The following is a 16765-nucleotide window of genomic DNA, read 5'->3' as shown; positions in this document are numbered from 1 at the left end:
TCAACAGACCTTCTGGAATCCCAGGTGTCTTGGGATCCGGTTCCAAGTGCCAAGTTAATGTCAGATTTACACAACCCATGGCAGTTGAAGTACGCTATTAAAGATTACGTCAGCAGTGTGCCAGGTTCATGCAACCTAGAATTTTAAGAATTCATTCATATGTTCTCATTTTGTACATACTGTAGTAGCCTCCGTGTCAGAAGGGGTGTGTTCGTCTCCCATAGTAGGGTCCACCGTGTGTTTTCATTGGCGAATGTCCGGGTGACGTCACGGACAGCGGATGCAGCCAATATGCGACCACTTGGATGTCATGGAATGACACTTCTGCAACTTTGCGCATGGATGACGCGCTCTCCGCTCACATTTATTTTTTCGTATATATATTGAAGTGTTGAATGTTATATGTATTTTATGTATTTTTCATTACAATATCTGTTTTAAAATGTTTACAGGGATGACTCTTGACCTTTAAGTAAGGCTACTCTTCCAAAAGGAAGTTTAAGGCTACTCTGCCAGGAGGTTTTAAGGTTACTCCACCTTTGAAGAGGGAATTTATCAGGATCCATAAATGTGTGAGTGACTAAATGCTTGTCCTTGTGTCTTATTCGTCAACGTGACCTGTAGGAAAAGCATGTCAACATCCCCAGGGTGAAATTGTAAGAGATGGAGGAGGTCTTATACCAGTTTGTGGACACCGGGAAAGTGGGCCGTCACCTCAAGATGGCACCTGAGACAATTCACTTCCTGGACCAGTACTGGAAGCTGAAGCCCAAAGCTAACTTCAACCAGCTGCTGCTCACACCCAAGAAGGACGAGGAGGACACCCTGGCCTGACGTGAACACGAGGTGTTGCTGAGATAACTGCAGCTTTTCATGCACCTCCGCCAAGACCTGGAGAGGGCCTGCAACCTGACTTGCATGATGAAGATGAAATGTTCCATGTGGCGAGTTCAGGAGCAGATCTTCCAGCACCAAGTCCAGCTCATATGCCAAGAGCTCCTCTGCAGTAATCTGTCAGAGCAGGATCTGCAGAGTCTCTTCTCTTTAAACCGACTGAGCTCTCAACGGTCTCAAACAAGGACCCCATGGAACCACTTTGAATACAAGACCAAACGACGATCAAAGCAGGACAAGGGAAAATCGCGTGAAAGGAAAGGACGCTCTGACTCACTGCCGGTATCTAAGGACAATACTAGAACCCTTGAGGCGAAGAGGTCAATGAGTAGGATCAGGACTCCAGAGCCCCAAACCACCCTAACGACAACCTTGTGCTTTGCCACATGAAGTTCCAGAAGCAGGAGATGACCACTCAGGAAAGCGTTAGTGTGAAACTGCACTGGAAAACCGTTTGGATTGAGGAACTGGTGCCTGACAGCGGCAAGAAAAACAGCCGCAGCATGTGGACTGGAAGCAGAAGTCTTGGCCTGAGGTTTTAGAGGTTTTCGCCGGAGCCCTGAGGGGCCGCCTTGGCTCTAAGGCTCTGGACAAAACCATTTCCATCCGACTGGTATAGTACTGAAATGGAGAGGAAACTACAGCCCCATCACGTTGCTGTCACTGCAGTACTCTGCCAACGGAAACGTGATCCTCTCTGATGGGAAAAATGGTCTCATATCTGTCAGTCGTGCCCTGGATGGATCCAACCATCCGGAATTTCAGGGACCACAAAGCGACAGCCATCACCACCATCCAGCGTGTTTGTGAACAGTGTAAAGACTTTGGACTGGTTGGGAATGAGCTGTGGTTGGCTGCCAGTGTTGACAGGCGAGTCAATGTGTGGGCAGCTGATTGGTTAAAGTGCAAGTCTAGTTTATTAGACTGGCTCACATTTCCTGCGCAACCGTACTGCTTGCTATGTCGGGGAAGACTTCCCTCATTATGTCCTTGGTTGGAAAGGAGTTCCCTGAGGAGGTTCCATCTCGAGCTGAAGAAATGACCATCACTGCTGACATCACTAAGTGCCTACACACATCGTCAACGACTCAGAAAAAGAGCAGAATGAGGAGACACTGAAAGGAGAGATCCTCAAGAGTTCCAATCATCCTTGTGTGGAACAAGTCGGATCTGCGCTTGGGTAACTCCATGGAAACCATTATCCTCATCATGAACCAGTTTTTTCAGATTGAGACATGTGTCGAGTGTTCTACAACGAATCTGAGAAACATATCACAGCTGGTCTACTTCGCACAGAAGGTGGTCCTCCACAACACCGCCCCTCTGTATGACCCTGAAAACAAACAGCTCAAACCTCAGAGTGTCAAAGCGCTCAGTCGAATCTTTTACATCCCCGACCATGACAACGACCATGTCCTCAACAATGCTGAGCTCAACTATTTTCAAAAACCCTGTTTTGGAAATCCATTGGGACCAGAGGCCTTAGAAGATGTAAAGACTGTTGTTTGGAAAAATACATTCAATGGCGTGCAGGGCAATGGCCTGACTTTAAATGGACAAGCACTCTGCATTGCCACCAGCAGAGCTGAAGAATCTGTTCTCTGCTTTCCCTTACATGCCACGGGGCGCCGATGTCTACATGAGTGTCCTGACCACCAGCCAGCATTTGCATCTCTAATCACGGCTTCCACAGTGGAGGCTGTGTGTTTATCTCGACATCCACCGTTGTTTGGAGCACCTAGAATACCTCGGCTAACCGATTCAGAGAAGGAATTGCAGACTTCTGCAGTCACACTGACGAGAGAGAGAGAGAGAGAGAGAGGCGGACCTGGAGAAACGCCAATCGCAGTGTTCAGTATTTCTGTGCAAGGTGATTGGGCAATGAGGGATGGGCAAGACGACTTTTCTCCAGGCCTTTGTAGGCCGCAACACTGTGACCAACGTGAGTGGCGACTGTGCCTTCTCCCCCTTTGCCATAAACACGGTCCAAATAAGCAATCAAGAGAAGTCCCTTATCCTCAACAAAGTGGACGTGGAGGCGGACTTCCTGAAGGCGACAGACTCCGATTGCGACGTCGCTTGTCTCATGTTTGATGCCAGTGACCCACATTCCTTTGACTATTGTGCCAGCATATACAAGCAACATTACATGGATAGTGATATCCCGTGTGTGATGGTGGGCTCCAAGCAAGACCTCCTCGAAGTCAAGCAGTTCCACGGAGAGATGCCAGCTGAGTTCTGCTCCAAATACAGACTGCCTCAACCGTTGCCTTTCTCCTATATGTTTCTCGACTCCAGCACCAAGACCATCTACACTAGACTCGCCTGGGCTGCTATGTACCCGTACCTGAATGGTTCAGAAATGAGCAACGATGTTCACCCAATTTTTTAATTTTTATTTTTGGTCCTGGTTCTCCTCTGGACCGTGGTATTTCGTTATGATGAAGTTCGTTATATCTCTAATTACTGTTCTGGGTTTGTTCTGAATTGTCACGATGATAATCCCATGTTTGAAATCTATGATGGCTGGAGCAATTTCAAATGTTTTTGTGAACTATGCCCTTCTACAACAAGTAGACCCTGATTTTATGCACCTACAGCCAAAAGGAAACTTCTGATGCCTTTTATACGCTCAAGTGTAAATGATGAACTTTCTGAAAAGGCAACAGCATTCTAATATCCCCACTTGTATTTCCAAAATGATAAACAGGAGGGAAATGTTAAAGAATTCATTCATATGTTCTCATTTTGTACATACTATAGTTGGTAACACATCACCACCTAGCTTCTACCTTTTAACTCATTGTCTTGAAAACAGATGTCATCAATCAGACAGATGTAATCAATCGGGCAGTCTCTCACACACACACACACGCACACACTCATCATGTGATTTATGTGAATAAAAATAAACTGCAAGGGGACACAAGTAGGAGTTGGTTGGAAGCAGGGAGAGGCCCTGTCGCTCCCCTTGCAGCAAGTAACACTTGAAGCCTTGTCTGTTCGCCCTTTTTTAATAGAGAGTCAGGCTTTTTAAACATGACATAGGACATTTAAAGTACGATATTCAAAGAAGGAAGACAATAGGAACGTTTACTCGTGAGGAGAACATAGGGCATGCGTACAGTCACAATCTCCTGCCTGTTTTGCCCACATCCCTAGAACACTCTTTTTTTGTTAGGGCGGTCTGCAACGTAATAAACAAAGCAAATGTGCTAAACAACGAAAACTCTTGGCATGTCTTCTACTGACGAGTGTAGAACGCAGAATCTTCCTGATGAGTGTGGAGTGCAGAATAATCCATCTGCAGCTTTGTGGCTTCTTCTCCGCCTCATGCTGTTTCACGCCCAATTTACCATTCTTTGTTGCATCATATTGTTCAAGCATATTAAGCACAGCAAACACGCAAATATGATAACTTTATGTACAGTTAAACCAACATTACTGTCATGTTTTTTTCATTTGTTTTGTCTTGTTTACTTTTTACTGTGTTCCGTGTTGTTCATGTCTTCTTATGTGCTCATTTATTGTCTCCACCTGTTCTCTCCACCATTTTTCTATCAACCAATGAGGTCCCTCCAGCCATTTGCACCTTGTCACCTGAGTGTTCCTTCTCTCATCAATTTGTTTGCATTTAGTTCCCTGGTTTCTTTCAGTGCTTGTTGATTCATTGTCATATGTCAAAGCTAGGCTTCTCCCACGTCATCTTTCTTAGTCACGTTTTGCAGTGGTGAGTTTTGACCCCCATTGTTCCTTTTTTTTAAGTTTTCATTTTTATTTTTTAACTTTTTTAAATTTATCCTTAACCTTTATCAGATTAGGAAGAAAGAATTATGAAGCCAAGTTGTAGTTAATCTTTCTGAGACATGTTCAGACCTCGATTTTGGTATTTACGGTTCTTCCCCTGGTCATTTTTCATATGCCTGTCATTTTTTGTCACCATTTCCAATATCTGTGAGTCTAAGCACAAGTCATTGGTCATCTATTTGGAACCTCTGCGTGTTCCCTGATGGAGACATCCAAGTAAAGGTCAAATTTGCTTTGCCTGTTTTTCTGCCCCAGTTTCAAAGTCCCAGAATTATCAACAGTTAAATAAAGTCACTTCGTTCCATGCAGATTTCATCACCTTGTCTCGTCCCATCAATGTTTCCTAGTCCACCTTTGTGAATTCCTGTGTACTCTGCCCGTCTTCTTTCTGGTCTTGTCAAAACCTCTACGGCAGCAGGCTGAAAAAGTACCTGCAGACCCCATCCATCATTCTAAGCAGCTGTGGCGGGCCCCGATCCTTGTTCCTCGGTAATGACTGCAGGCCGCTGTGACTTTTTTGGAAATTTAAAACATGTTTTGATATTCCTGCACTCCTGCCTTTCCTCCTTGGTTCCCTGCACTTGGGTGCTCCAAATCTTCTCTTGCCATTTAAACACCATAAAAACCCTGCCTGGACAATTACAACTTGAAAAAGATCTCATTAATCTCAAAATAAATTCACAAAATTGTAAAAACTCTTGTAACTTTCTGTTTGTAGACATTTATTTCCAGCTGGAAGCTCCAAATGTGTCAGTCCACTTTCTATTAAACCGACACTGAAGGATTTACATTGTCACTAGTCGCTTTTTTCTTTTACCTTGTCACCGTCACCATCTTGTCTCTTCATGCTAGTTTGTATCCATACTCATTAGCTTCCTAGCTATCTCATGCAACATGCAAATGGTACATAGGAGGGTCTGAGCCAAGATTCAACCAATCAACTAAGGTAAATATCCTGGCCACTACACTATTGTGCTGCTTGAAACTATAGTTATTCTACAGAAATACATTTCTAATAGTTCTATGTATACACTTGTCATCATATCTCAAAATTTCCCCTGATTTCTCTGTTTTGAACAAATTGAGATATTTTTCTGTGTGGGTGTGTCTGTCTGTATGTCTGCATGTCATCCTCTTCCACACAATGGCAGCATGATTATGATCAGGATAAAGGAAAGAAACAGAAGAATGAATGGAGGTGGGGAAGGTGAGGAAGTGGCACTCGTCATGGGTGGAATGTCTTTCTGAGATATTGTGAAGACTGGTTCGCACTCCATTCTCGTTTCTTGCTGTCTTGCCTTTGAATCCACCTCCTTTCTTATGGCTGCCTTCCTCTGGACTGTAGTGGGGGTCTGTGTGGATGGAATGGATCTGCTAGTGCTGCCGGTGACGTCTACTTGGTGGTATAACTCTGTTGTTATGACAAGAAGGACAGGCACACCCTCCTTATTTTCCTCACCCGAGAGGAAGTTGGACTTAGATGTTACGAGAGGAGAAAGAAGTGTATGAGTTGGTAGCAGAGAGGTGGTTTTGCTAGTTCTGCTGATTCTGGTGGTGACGTCTGCCTGGTGCAATAAATCTGTTGTTGCGGCAGGAAGAAGCATACCCTCCTCCTTCTGCTTTTTCTCCTCCTCCTCATCCTCTTCTTCACCATCTTTGTCATCCATGTCGGGAACTGTGGACCGCACCAACATATAAAATCTTACTAACATTTACCATGTTTTTTCTTGAACAGATTTTTACTTTAGCTGTCAGAATCTATATATTTCATTAAAAAAATGTTCCAAGATCAAATTATTTAGTCTGTAATAAGTGTAATAGGGTGGATCAAACTGCAAAATACAACAGAAAATAAAGACAATGGGAATTTAAAAACCACAACAGCACACAATAACAAATAACGTAACAGCAAATCAAAACAAACAACAGAATAACTAATCATGACAATGAAACAACAGCAAATAACTAAGCACAACAACAAATAACACAGCAGCAAATAAAAAACAACAAATAACTAATAATAACAACAAATAACTTGCACAAAACAAACTTTCAGCTTGTCCTGTTAGGGGTCGCCAAGGCGTGTCATCTTTTTCCATAAAAGTCTATCTTGGATCTTGCTCTCTAACACTAACTGCCCTCATGTCTTTCCTCACAACATCCATCAACCTTCTCTGTGATCTTCCTCTCGCTCTTTTGCCTGGCAGCTCCATCCTCAGCACCCTTCTACCAATATACTTACTCTCTTGCCTCTGGACATGTCCAAACAATCGAAGTTTGCTCTCTCATACCTTGTCTCCAAAACATCTAATCTAAGATCTACGCTGTCCCTCAAATGAGCTAATTTCTAATCCGATCCAAGATCCTCACTCCTAGAGAGAGCCTCAACATCTTCATTTCTGACACCTCCAGCTCTGTTTCTTGTTGTCTCTTAAGTGAAAGAACAGTCTCTAATCCGTACATCATGGCTGGGCTCACCAATGTTTTGTAAACTTTGCCCTTCATCCTAGCAGAGACGCTTCTGTCAACACAACACACCAGACACTTTCTGCCAGGTGTTCCAACCTGCTTGGACCCGTTTCTTCACTTCCTTACCACACTCACTATTGCTCTGTATTGTTGACCCCAGGTTATTCGAACTCGTCCACGCTTTCTATCTCTTCTCCCTGGAGCCTCATACTTCCCTCTACACCCCTCTTATTCATGCACATATACAGTAACACACATATGAAAAATGTACGAGTGTCCTCAGTCATACTCGCAGATAAAGTTGAGGGTGTGATTAGGGATGGAATCTCAAGACCTTAAAATAAATTACTGGATTACAATAACATAACTGTAAATTAAAAATGAAATAAGCAAATACATAACTAAAATAGAAAAGAAAAATTTCAAACTCAGAAATGTTCATTTCCAATTTCAACTGATATTAGTAAACATGATATAAAATGGTATTTAACATTTTTCATCAATAAACATTCTTGATCTGTCAAACTTTATCTGAAGAAAAGTTAAATGCACTGGCCTGTCAAGGAATAAACACGAACGTTCTATACCCACAATGTTTTGAAAATGCTGAAATTTTAATCAGCATAATCAGCGTTAGTGGCAAGAAGCTAGCGATACATTGTAGCAAACATTCCTTTCGGCAATCGTGATGTATTGTTATAATCTATCGTAATTTACAGCGGTATCTATTGTCAATCCATTGATGAAACCTAGCAGTAGATGATCTATATCTTGCTAAAGCATGTAGAGGGGAAAAGTTTTCAACTTCAACATAACACGTACCATGGGAAAATGACCCTTAGAACTAAAATCAACTCAAAGTAAATCACAATCTCATACAGATTATAGTTAGCGGGGCGGGGAGGAGGGGGGTGGTGCACGCATCGCCGTGACGGCTGTAAATAGGAGGCCGCTTGCTAGAATGTGCGTCATCTGCGTGCCCTCGATGTATTGGCGACACCTGAATCATGCGACGAGGTGGATAACAGTCGAACGTTTTCTTTATTTTTGGGCACGCCGTCACACGATCAACCAAAATTGCCTCGCAATCGATGCGTTGAGCACCCCAGGTGTAACTGAATTTCCTTTGACATGGCTCATTATGTTGATGACTTTCAACATAAATGCGCTCGCAGTACGTGAAGAAGCTCTGAACATGCACATTTGACATCACTTCCGGACATGCTCAGAACTTGCATTTCCAATTTCCAGGTGAATACTGATTGTTTAGGAGCAGGCTTGTTCATTTAACAATGTTTATGAAATAAACACGTAAATTAATGTCAAGACTACACAAAATAAGTGGCATCTTTCAATATCTATTTTTTCTACTCGTAACAAATTTTCCACGCATGATTTTTCGTGCTCGACTGTTCAGATTGGCGAGCACAAAGGCATGTGAGCACGGTCACGCTCGTCAAATGTGAGTGACTGCATATATTTTGTTTTACTTCAGCTAATCAGAATCAGAATCAGCTTGATAAGCCACGTGTGTAAAAACACCATTATACCAGGGCAGTCGGTGCTGCACAACAAACAACAAAGCAACAAGAACAAAGAACAAGACATTTCTGTTTATAGGAATTATTCCTCATAAGGATATGTATATTCCTTGTAATCTTCATTCCTCTCCTTTCCAGTGCATGCCTCCATCTTTCTAATTTCTAATCTTTCTAACAGCTACCTGCTTTCGCTGGAGATCACAATGTCATCTGTGAACATCATGATCCAAGGGGATTCCAGTCTAATCTGTCAGAGCCTTTCCATTACCACAGCAAACAGGAAGGGACTCAGAACTGATCCCTGATGCAGTCCCACCTTAACCTTTAATTCTTTTGTCAGACCCACGGCACACCGCACCACTGTTTTGCTGCCATCATACATGTCCTGTACTATTCTAACATATTTCTCTGGCACACCAAATTTACGCATGCAATACCACAGTTCCTCTCTTGGTACTCTGTCATAGGCTTTCTCTAGATGCACCTCAAGGCAAATAAGGCATGAAATGCTACTGTTGCTTGCAGATACTTCTGTCCTGAGTCTGACATCTACAACTTTTCCTCGTAACTTAATTGTGTGGCTCATCAACTTTATTCCTCTAAAGTTCCCACAGTTCTGCACATCCCCTTCGTGCTTGAAAATGGGAACTAGAATTTTAAAAGCATTTTCTTATAAAAACAAACAGATTTTAGAAATAGCTTTCATTTTAATGATCAATTGATGAAGGGCACATTTTACAGTTCCTTTGGCCGGTTTGCATTATGGGTCATCGTCTGTGTTCCTTTTTCTTTTCGGTGAGAATATTTTAATAAATAGACATCCCATCTTCAATTATGTTTGAGAACTGAAGCTGCAACTCTTTGTGTATGGTGCACGAAAACACGCGGCAGCCACCAGTACTTAGAGTGGTCGAGGTACAAATAGTAGATCAATGCAACCAGTTTTGATTCAAGACTTGTACTACGTTTCAAAGGTCTGCAGTCTTTGTCAACATGTTCAATGGTTACATCTACTACAACACTATACTTTATGTAATGTGAACACACGTGCATCCTATACTGTACGCTGTCACATCTGTATTTGCATTGTAAGGCAGAGTTCCGTAAGGTGACGTCAACCAGGAAATGTCCCACTGTGTTTTTTGTACCCAACTGAAGAAATTGGGTGTGGTGATTGTGCTTAAAATTGATTTCTTCAAGTTGAGGTTTGAAAACAACACGTCTTTGTTGCAACTTCATATAAATTTGACTGATCAACTTATTGGCGCGATCAGGATGGCTATATTCATAAGTCTTCAATCCAAAATATTCCTACATCATTGTGTTAGCATTAGGCCTTGGAATTACAGTGAAGAAAATGAGTATTTGAACACCCTGCTATATTGCAAGTTCTCCCGGTTAGAAATCATGTAGGGGTCTGACATTTTCATCGTAGGTGCTTGTCCACTGAGAGAGATAATCTAAAAAGAAAAATCCAGAAATCACAATGGGTTTTTTTAAACGATTTATTTTATTATGATACAGCTGCAAATAAGTATTTGAACACCTGAGAAAACCAATGTTGATATTTGGTACAGTAGCCTTTGTTTGCAATTACAGAGGTCAAACGTTTCCTGTAGTTGTTCACCAGGTTTGCACACACTGCAGGAGGGATTTTGACCCACTTCTCCACGCAGATCTTCTCGAGCTCAGACACGTTTCTGGGCTGTCGCTGAGAAACACAGAGTTTCAGCTTCCTCCAAAGATTTTCTATTGGGTTTAGGTCTGAAAACTGGCTAGGCCACGCCAGAACCTTGGTATGCTTCTTACGGAGACACGCCTTGGATTTCCTGGCTGTGTAATTCGGGTCATTATCATGTTGAAAGACCCAGCCACGACCCATTTCAATGCTCTGACTGACTAAAAGAAGTTGTTCCCCAAAATGTCACAATACACGGCCATGGTCATCATCTCCTTAATACTGTGCAGTCATCCTGTTCCATGTGCAAAAAAAAAAAAAAGCATGATACTACGACCCCAATGCTTCACTGTCAGGATGGTGTTTTTGGGATGGAACTCATCATTCGTCTTCCTCCAAACACGGTTAGTGGAATTATGACCAAAAAGTTAAATTTTTGTCTCATCTGACCACAAAACTTTCTCCCATGACTCCTCTGTATCATCCAAATGGTCATTGGCAATTTTAAGATAGGCCTTGACATGCGCTGTGTCATGCATGATTTCAAACCATGACCTCTTAGTGTATTACCAACAGTCACCTTGGAAATGGTGGTCCCAGCCCTTTTCAGGTCATTGACCAAGTCCTGTTGTGTAGTCCTGGGCTGTTTCCTCACCTTTCTAAGGATCATTGAGACCCCAGGAGGTGATATCTTGCATGGGGCTCCACTCCGATTGAGAATGACTGTCATGTTTAGCTTCTTCCATTTTCTCATGGTTGCTCCAACTTTTGACCTTTTTTCACCAAGCTGTTTGGCAATTTCTCTGTAGCCCTTTCCAGCCATGTGGAGTTGTACAATTTTGTCTCTGGTGTCTTTGGACAGCTCTTTGGTCTTGGCCATGTTACAAGTTTGAGTCGTACTGATTGTACAGGGTGGACAGGTGTCTTAATGCAGCTAACGGCCTCACACGGGTGCATCTGATTCAGGATAATACACGGAGTGGAGGTGGACTTTTAAAGGCGGACTAACAGGTCTTTGAGGGTCAGAATTCTTGCTGATAGACCAGTTCAATCCCGGACCCGCCTGTGAGGAGTTTGCATGTTCTCCCCTTGCCTGCGTGGGTTTTCTCCAGGCACTCCGGTTTCCTCCCACATCCCAAAAATATGCAACATTAATTGGACACTCCAAATTGCCCCTAGGTGTAATTGTGAGTGTGGGTTTTTGTCTCCATGTGCCCTGTGATTGGCTGACCCCAGTTCAGGGTGTACCCCGCCTCCTGCCCGTTGACAGCTGGGATAGTCTCCAGCACTCCCGCGAACCTCGTGAGGTTAAGTGGCTAAGAAAATGGATGGATGAATAGATGGATGGATAGTTGGAGCTGCTCCAGTATGACAATAAACAGCCATTCAAACACTTCGAGACATAGAAACACACGACAGAGCTTCACTTAGCCTCGAGCAATTTGATAGCAAGAGTGAAGAAGCTTTTCTAATATTTGCTGGTTTTAATTTGCATTCTTTGATACCGGCGGCAATTTCTGAGGACCTTGGATAAAATGCGGCCTCGCAGTAGAGTTTGCATGTTCTCCCCATGTCTGCATAGGTTTTCTCCAGGTACTAAGGTTTCCTCATAAGGTACAACTTCCTGAGGTTGGTTCACAAGGAATTATCCTGATTTATTGTTGTCAAAGTTAGTGTATCTTAATTGTTGTAGAAAAGCTGTTCTTTTTGCTGTTTTACCTTTGGAAGTTTGAATCAAAGATGCTTGGATTAATTGCATGTTATTCTGTGTGACGTTTAATTTTTTCCTCAATTCCATTTTCCAACTGTTGCTGTTGTTTTTTTCCCTCATACGAAGAGTATGATATGACTTCCTCTCTCTATACACTTTTCCCGGTTTTCCACAGCAGAGATGGGGATATGGTTCAGCAATCTTTGAATTTCAAAAAGTCATCCCATTCCTTTCTCATGAAAGAATCCAAATCCGGGTCCTTCAATAGGGACATGTTGAAGCGTTATGTTCATGGGGGTTCAAACTTGATTGAACTTTTAGTTTCAGAGAAATTGGTGCTTAGTCGCTGAAAATTATTGGATATATTTTGGGGGTAATTATTTGACCTGACAATTTTTTGAAAGAAACAAAATCTTATATTCTTCTTTATTCTTGAGAGATAAGAAAAATGTGTCTTCTCTTTTTGTTGGCTGACGAAGTGTGAAAAGAGCATGTAAAACTATACTATCCAGGCATTCATTGTCTGCCGCTTTTCTGGGTCGGGTCACGGGGGAAGTAGCTCAGCAGGGATACCCAGACTTCCCTTTCCCCAGCCACTTCTTCCAGCTCTTTTGGAGGGATCCCGTGGCGTTCCCAAGCCAGCCGAGAGACATAATCTCTCCAGCGAGTCCTGGGTTGTCCTCGGGGTCTCTTTCTGGTGGGACATGCCCAGAACAACTCACCAGGAAGGCGTCCAGGAGGCATCCGAATCAGATGCCCCAGCCACCTCATCTGGCTCCTCTCAATGCGGAGAAGTAGCGGCTCGACACTGAGCCCCTCCCGGATGACCGAGCTACTCATCCTATCTCTAAGGGAGAGCCCAGACACCCTGTGGAGGAAACTCATTTCGGCCGCTTGTATCCGGGATCTTGTTCTTTCAGTCACGACCCACAGCTCATGCCCATAGGTGAGGGTAGGAATGTAGATTGACTGGTAAATTGAGAGGTTCGCCTTTCAACTTAGCTCCCTCTTAACCACAACGGACCATACAAAGTCCACATCACTGCAGACACTGTACTGATCTGTCTGCCGATCTCCTGCTCCATTCTTCCCTCACTCGTGAACAAGACCCCAAGATACTTGAAGTCCTCATCAGAAGGATCTCATCCATGACCTGAAGAGGGCACGCCACCCTTTTCCGACTGAGGACCATAGTCTCGGATTTGGAGGTGCTGATTCTCATGCCAGCCGCTTCACACTCGGCTGCAAATCGCTCCAGTGAGAGCTGCCGATCACGGCTTGATCAAGCCAACAGAACCCCATCATCTGCAAAAGAGCAGAGATGGGATGCTGAGGCCACAAAACCAGACACCCTCTATGCCTCGACTGCGCCTAGAAATTCTGTCCAAAAAAGTTATGAACAATATCGGTGACAAAGGGCAGCCTTGGCGGAGTCCCACTCTCACTGGAAACAAGTCCGACTTATTGCTGGCAATGCGGACCAAACTCTGACTGCGGTCATACAGGGACTGAACAACTCATATCAGTTTCCTGGAATTCTGCGAAATACCATTCTCCTTCAAAAGCTTCACCACCATCCTAGTTCCCAAAAACTCTGCAATCTTGGTTGTAAATGACTACAGGCCTGTTGCCTTGACATTTGTGGTCATGAAGTAATTGGAATGTTATGTGCTGCATCACCACAAGAGAATCAGGTCAGCTTTAGCACAAAGGTTAAGATCATTGCCTGCCAGAGTTGGGGCCCTCGTTTTAAGGTCCCGACTGGACCATCCCCAGTACTCATGGCTGCGCTGTTGTTGAGCAAGACAGTGATACCCTGAACTTCTCCAGGTGCTTCAGGTGCCCCCTGCTTCAGTGTATTCCACTAACAAGTATGCATGTTCACTGTGCTGGGTAAAATGCAGTGAACAAAGTTTGTGTGCTTGCATGCATGTTCATGACAAAGATGATTCTTCTTTTGCTGGGACCCACTGCAGTTTGCCTACCGAGAAAACAGGTCTGCGGATGATGCAGTCAACATCGGTCTCCACTTCATCTTTGAACACGTCGACAGCATGGGAACCTGTGCGAGGATCCTATTCTTGGACATAAGCTTTGCATTCAACACCATCACCGAACTCCCGTCCGCAAAGCTTCTCCTGCTCAGTTTCTCGCCTGCCTCCTGCCAGTGGATCTGCAACTTCCTGACAGGTAGGACACAGCGAGTGAGGCTGGGGGACACCATCTAATCCACACGCACAATCAGTACTGGGTTGTGGCAAGGTTGTGTCCTCTCATCGCTGCTCTTTTTGTGCTACACAAATGATGGCACCTCAACGCAAGCAGCTGTTAAACATTGTTTGCAGATGACACCACAGTCATTGATCCAGGGGGCATCCGAACAAAATGCCCTTTTCTGACTCCTTTCAATATGGGGGAGGAGACAGCTTGACTCTGAACACCTCCTGGATGACTGAGCGTCCACTATCTTGTTCTTTTACTGAGTGAGACCCTTCACTAGAGCATTAGCCCCTTTGCTGTGTGGGACAACACAAAAGACTGATTTTCAGAGAGGAAATATGGTGCCAATTTGAGAACCTCACCGATACTTACATCAAGAATAACCCATCTACCATGGAGAATCCTAGCTCCTGGGATGAACAACCATCAAAGAGGAGACACAGCCCAGTGTCCTCCACTCATTTGACAAGAAATTGTCAATTAGACATGATGGTGGCGCGCATGCACGGGGTTAATGCACGGACTTATGGCTTGTGGCCCTCCCTATCCCTACCATAACATTTGGACCTCAGATACGACACAAAATGGCAGTTTCAAGCCACTTTTCAGCACAAACATAACATTCCAGACTAGTTGTTAGTCCGGCCATCTAGTGAGGCAAAAGAAGAACCTACAGAAATCTTCTAAGTCAGTGCCTCACCAACCCCAGATTCATCGGCAACAAAACAGACGAGCTAGAAGTACAACATGGGGATAATTGCTGTGTTCTTGACTGCTTTGTCCTCATCATAACTCAGACCTTGGTTCACATGAACATTCTTGATGATTGTGTGCATTTAGCAGGCCGCACTCGGCACCTCTGGCATTGGACTGAGAATGCTGGTAAAAACAGAAGTGGGGGGCTCTATGTATTTGGGCTTGACAACTGGAGCAACAACAGCATGATTATTGAGTGACACTGAGCACCTGAAATTGAGAACATATCTGTTAAATGCTGGCCCTTTTATGTCCATAGGGACCAACGGTAGCCAGCATCACTGCTGTTTACATCCCACCAGATGCTCACACTACCGCTGCGCTCTCACTCTTTCTCATGTTGAACATCATTAATGAATACCACCAGGCCCACCCCAAAGGTGTTCACATTATAGCTGGGGACTTTCACTGGAGCAATCTGAAAACGAATCCCGAACTTCCACCAGCATGTTAAATGTCCAACAAGGGGTAAAAATTCTTTAGACCATGTGTATTCCAACAAAAGCTACACAACTACACCCCTCCCCCACATTGGTGGTTCAGACCACATCTACCTGGTCCTTATTCCTTCATAAATACCCCTCAGGCGCAGATCCAGGCCCTCCGCAAAGACTGTAACAACCAGGCCAGAGACTCCACTCAGTGAAATTGACTACATCCAACAAACAAACTGGAACCTATTTGACCACCAGGACCTGGACATATACACAGGTGCTACACTGGACTATATCAAGTTCTGTATTGAAACTGTGTGTGTGAAGAAAAGCATCAGGGTTTTTCCAAACCAGAAAACCTGGAAGACCAGACAGGTCAGCTCTGTCCTCAGGGTCCATGACCCTGCCTTCAGGTCAGGTGACAGAGCTCTTTACAACACGGCTCGAGCTGAACTTAAAAAAGGTATTAAAAAAATGCTAAAACAAACGACAACAGGAGGACAGAGTCCCATCATACCACCAACAGAGCTCGGGAAGTGTGGCAGGGTCCAGGGAACCTCATAAACTTGAGATAATGTGATGTAACACCAGGAGACACAGAGTTTTTTTCCAAGAGTCATCAACATCCTGAACCATCATTTTGTCATTTAGCTGCGGTATTAATGTTAAACCACGCTGATTTAAACATCCTGCGCAATACATTTTCATGCAGTCCATTTTACACATATTTTTACCTTGCTTTTATATATGCACTGATAAAAGAGAAGTTCTCTTGTCTTTTTGATGTTGATTATCACTAAACACCATACAAATGAAAATGCACACCTGGGCTGTGTACCTCACGTCTGTGGATTCGTCCAACTACAGTGAGAAACACAATCGAGATATCCTTCCACACATCAGCCATGGCTTCACAGTGCCGGGTAACTGTACAACTTTACAGCTGCAGAGATTTTATTGAAGATAATATTTCCACCTTATTTTGAAAAGATCAGAAACACGAGTGAGCTATGCATTTTTTTACAATTTCTCCATCTTGGAAGGACTTCTTGTTATTAACGATGATGTGACGAACCCAGAAACAATGCTTTGGTGGTGGCTTTTGCTATTGAAGAATATTGTGTGAAAAATGACTGCTGCGCGGCCAATTGGGATTTTACTTCGTTCACTTTTCTCATTCTCAGCTTGCTCCTATCAAATGACAGCTGGGACAGGCTCCGGCACTCCTGCGACCTTCGTGAGGATAGTGGATCAG

General features: G+C 43.8%; 1 protein-coding gene across 2 annotated transcripts in view; it reads right to left on the bottom strand.

The window, feature by feature from the left end:
- Positions 1–3144: 3144 nt before the first annotated feature.
- Positions 3145–16765, bottom strand: part of LOC133493407 (peptidase inhibitor 16-like) — a 63341-nt gene continuing 49720 nt past the window's right edge. The window contains exons 6-7 of one of the 2 annotated variants that reach the window (XM_061806750.1): positions 6308–6376; positions 3145–6112 (exon numbers count right to left, since the gene is read on the bottom strand). In XM_061806750.1, the coding sequence (XP_061662734.1) occupies positions 5829–6112; positions 6308–6376 (353 nt within the window). In that variant the 3' untranslated portion in view covers positions 3145–5828. Of the gene's footprint in view, positions 6377–16765 lie in introns of both variants that reach the window. The other variant, XM_061806741.1, reaches the window with a different exon arrangement.

The sequence above is a fragment of the Syngnathoides biaculeatus genome, chromosome 2, assembly GCF_019802595.1.
Source record: "Syngnathoides biaculeatus isolate LvHL_M chromosome 2, ASM1980259v1, whole genome shotgun sequence".
Lineage (NCBI taxonomy): Eukaryota > Metazoa > Chordata > Actinopteri > Syngnathiformes > Syngnathidae > Syngnathoides > Syngnathoides biaculeatus.
This window is presented reverse-complemented; position numbering and strand designations above follow the sequence as displayed.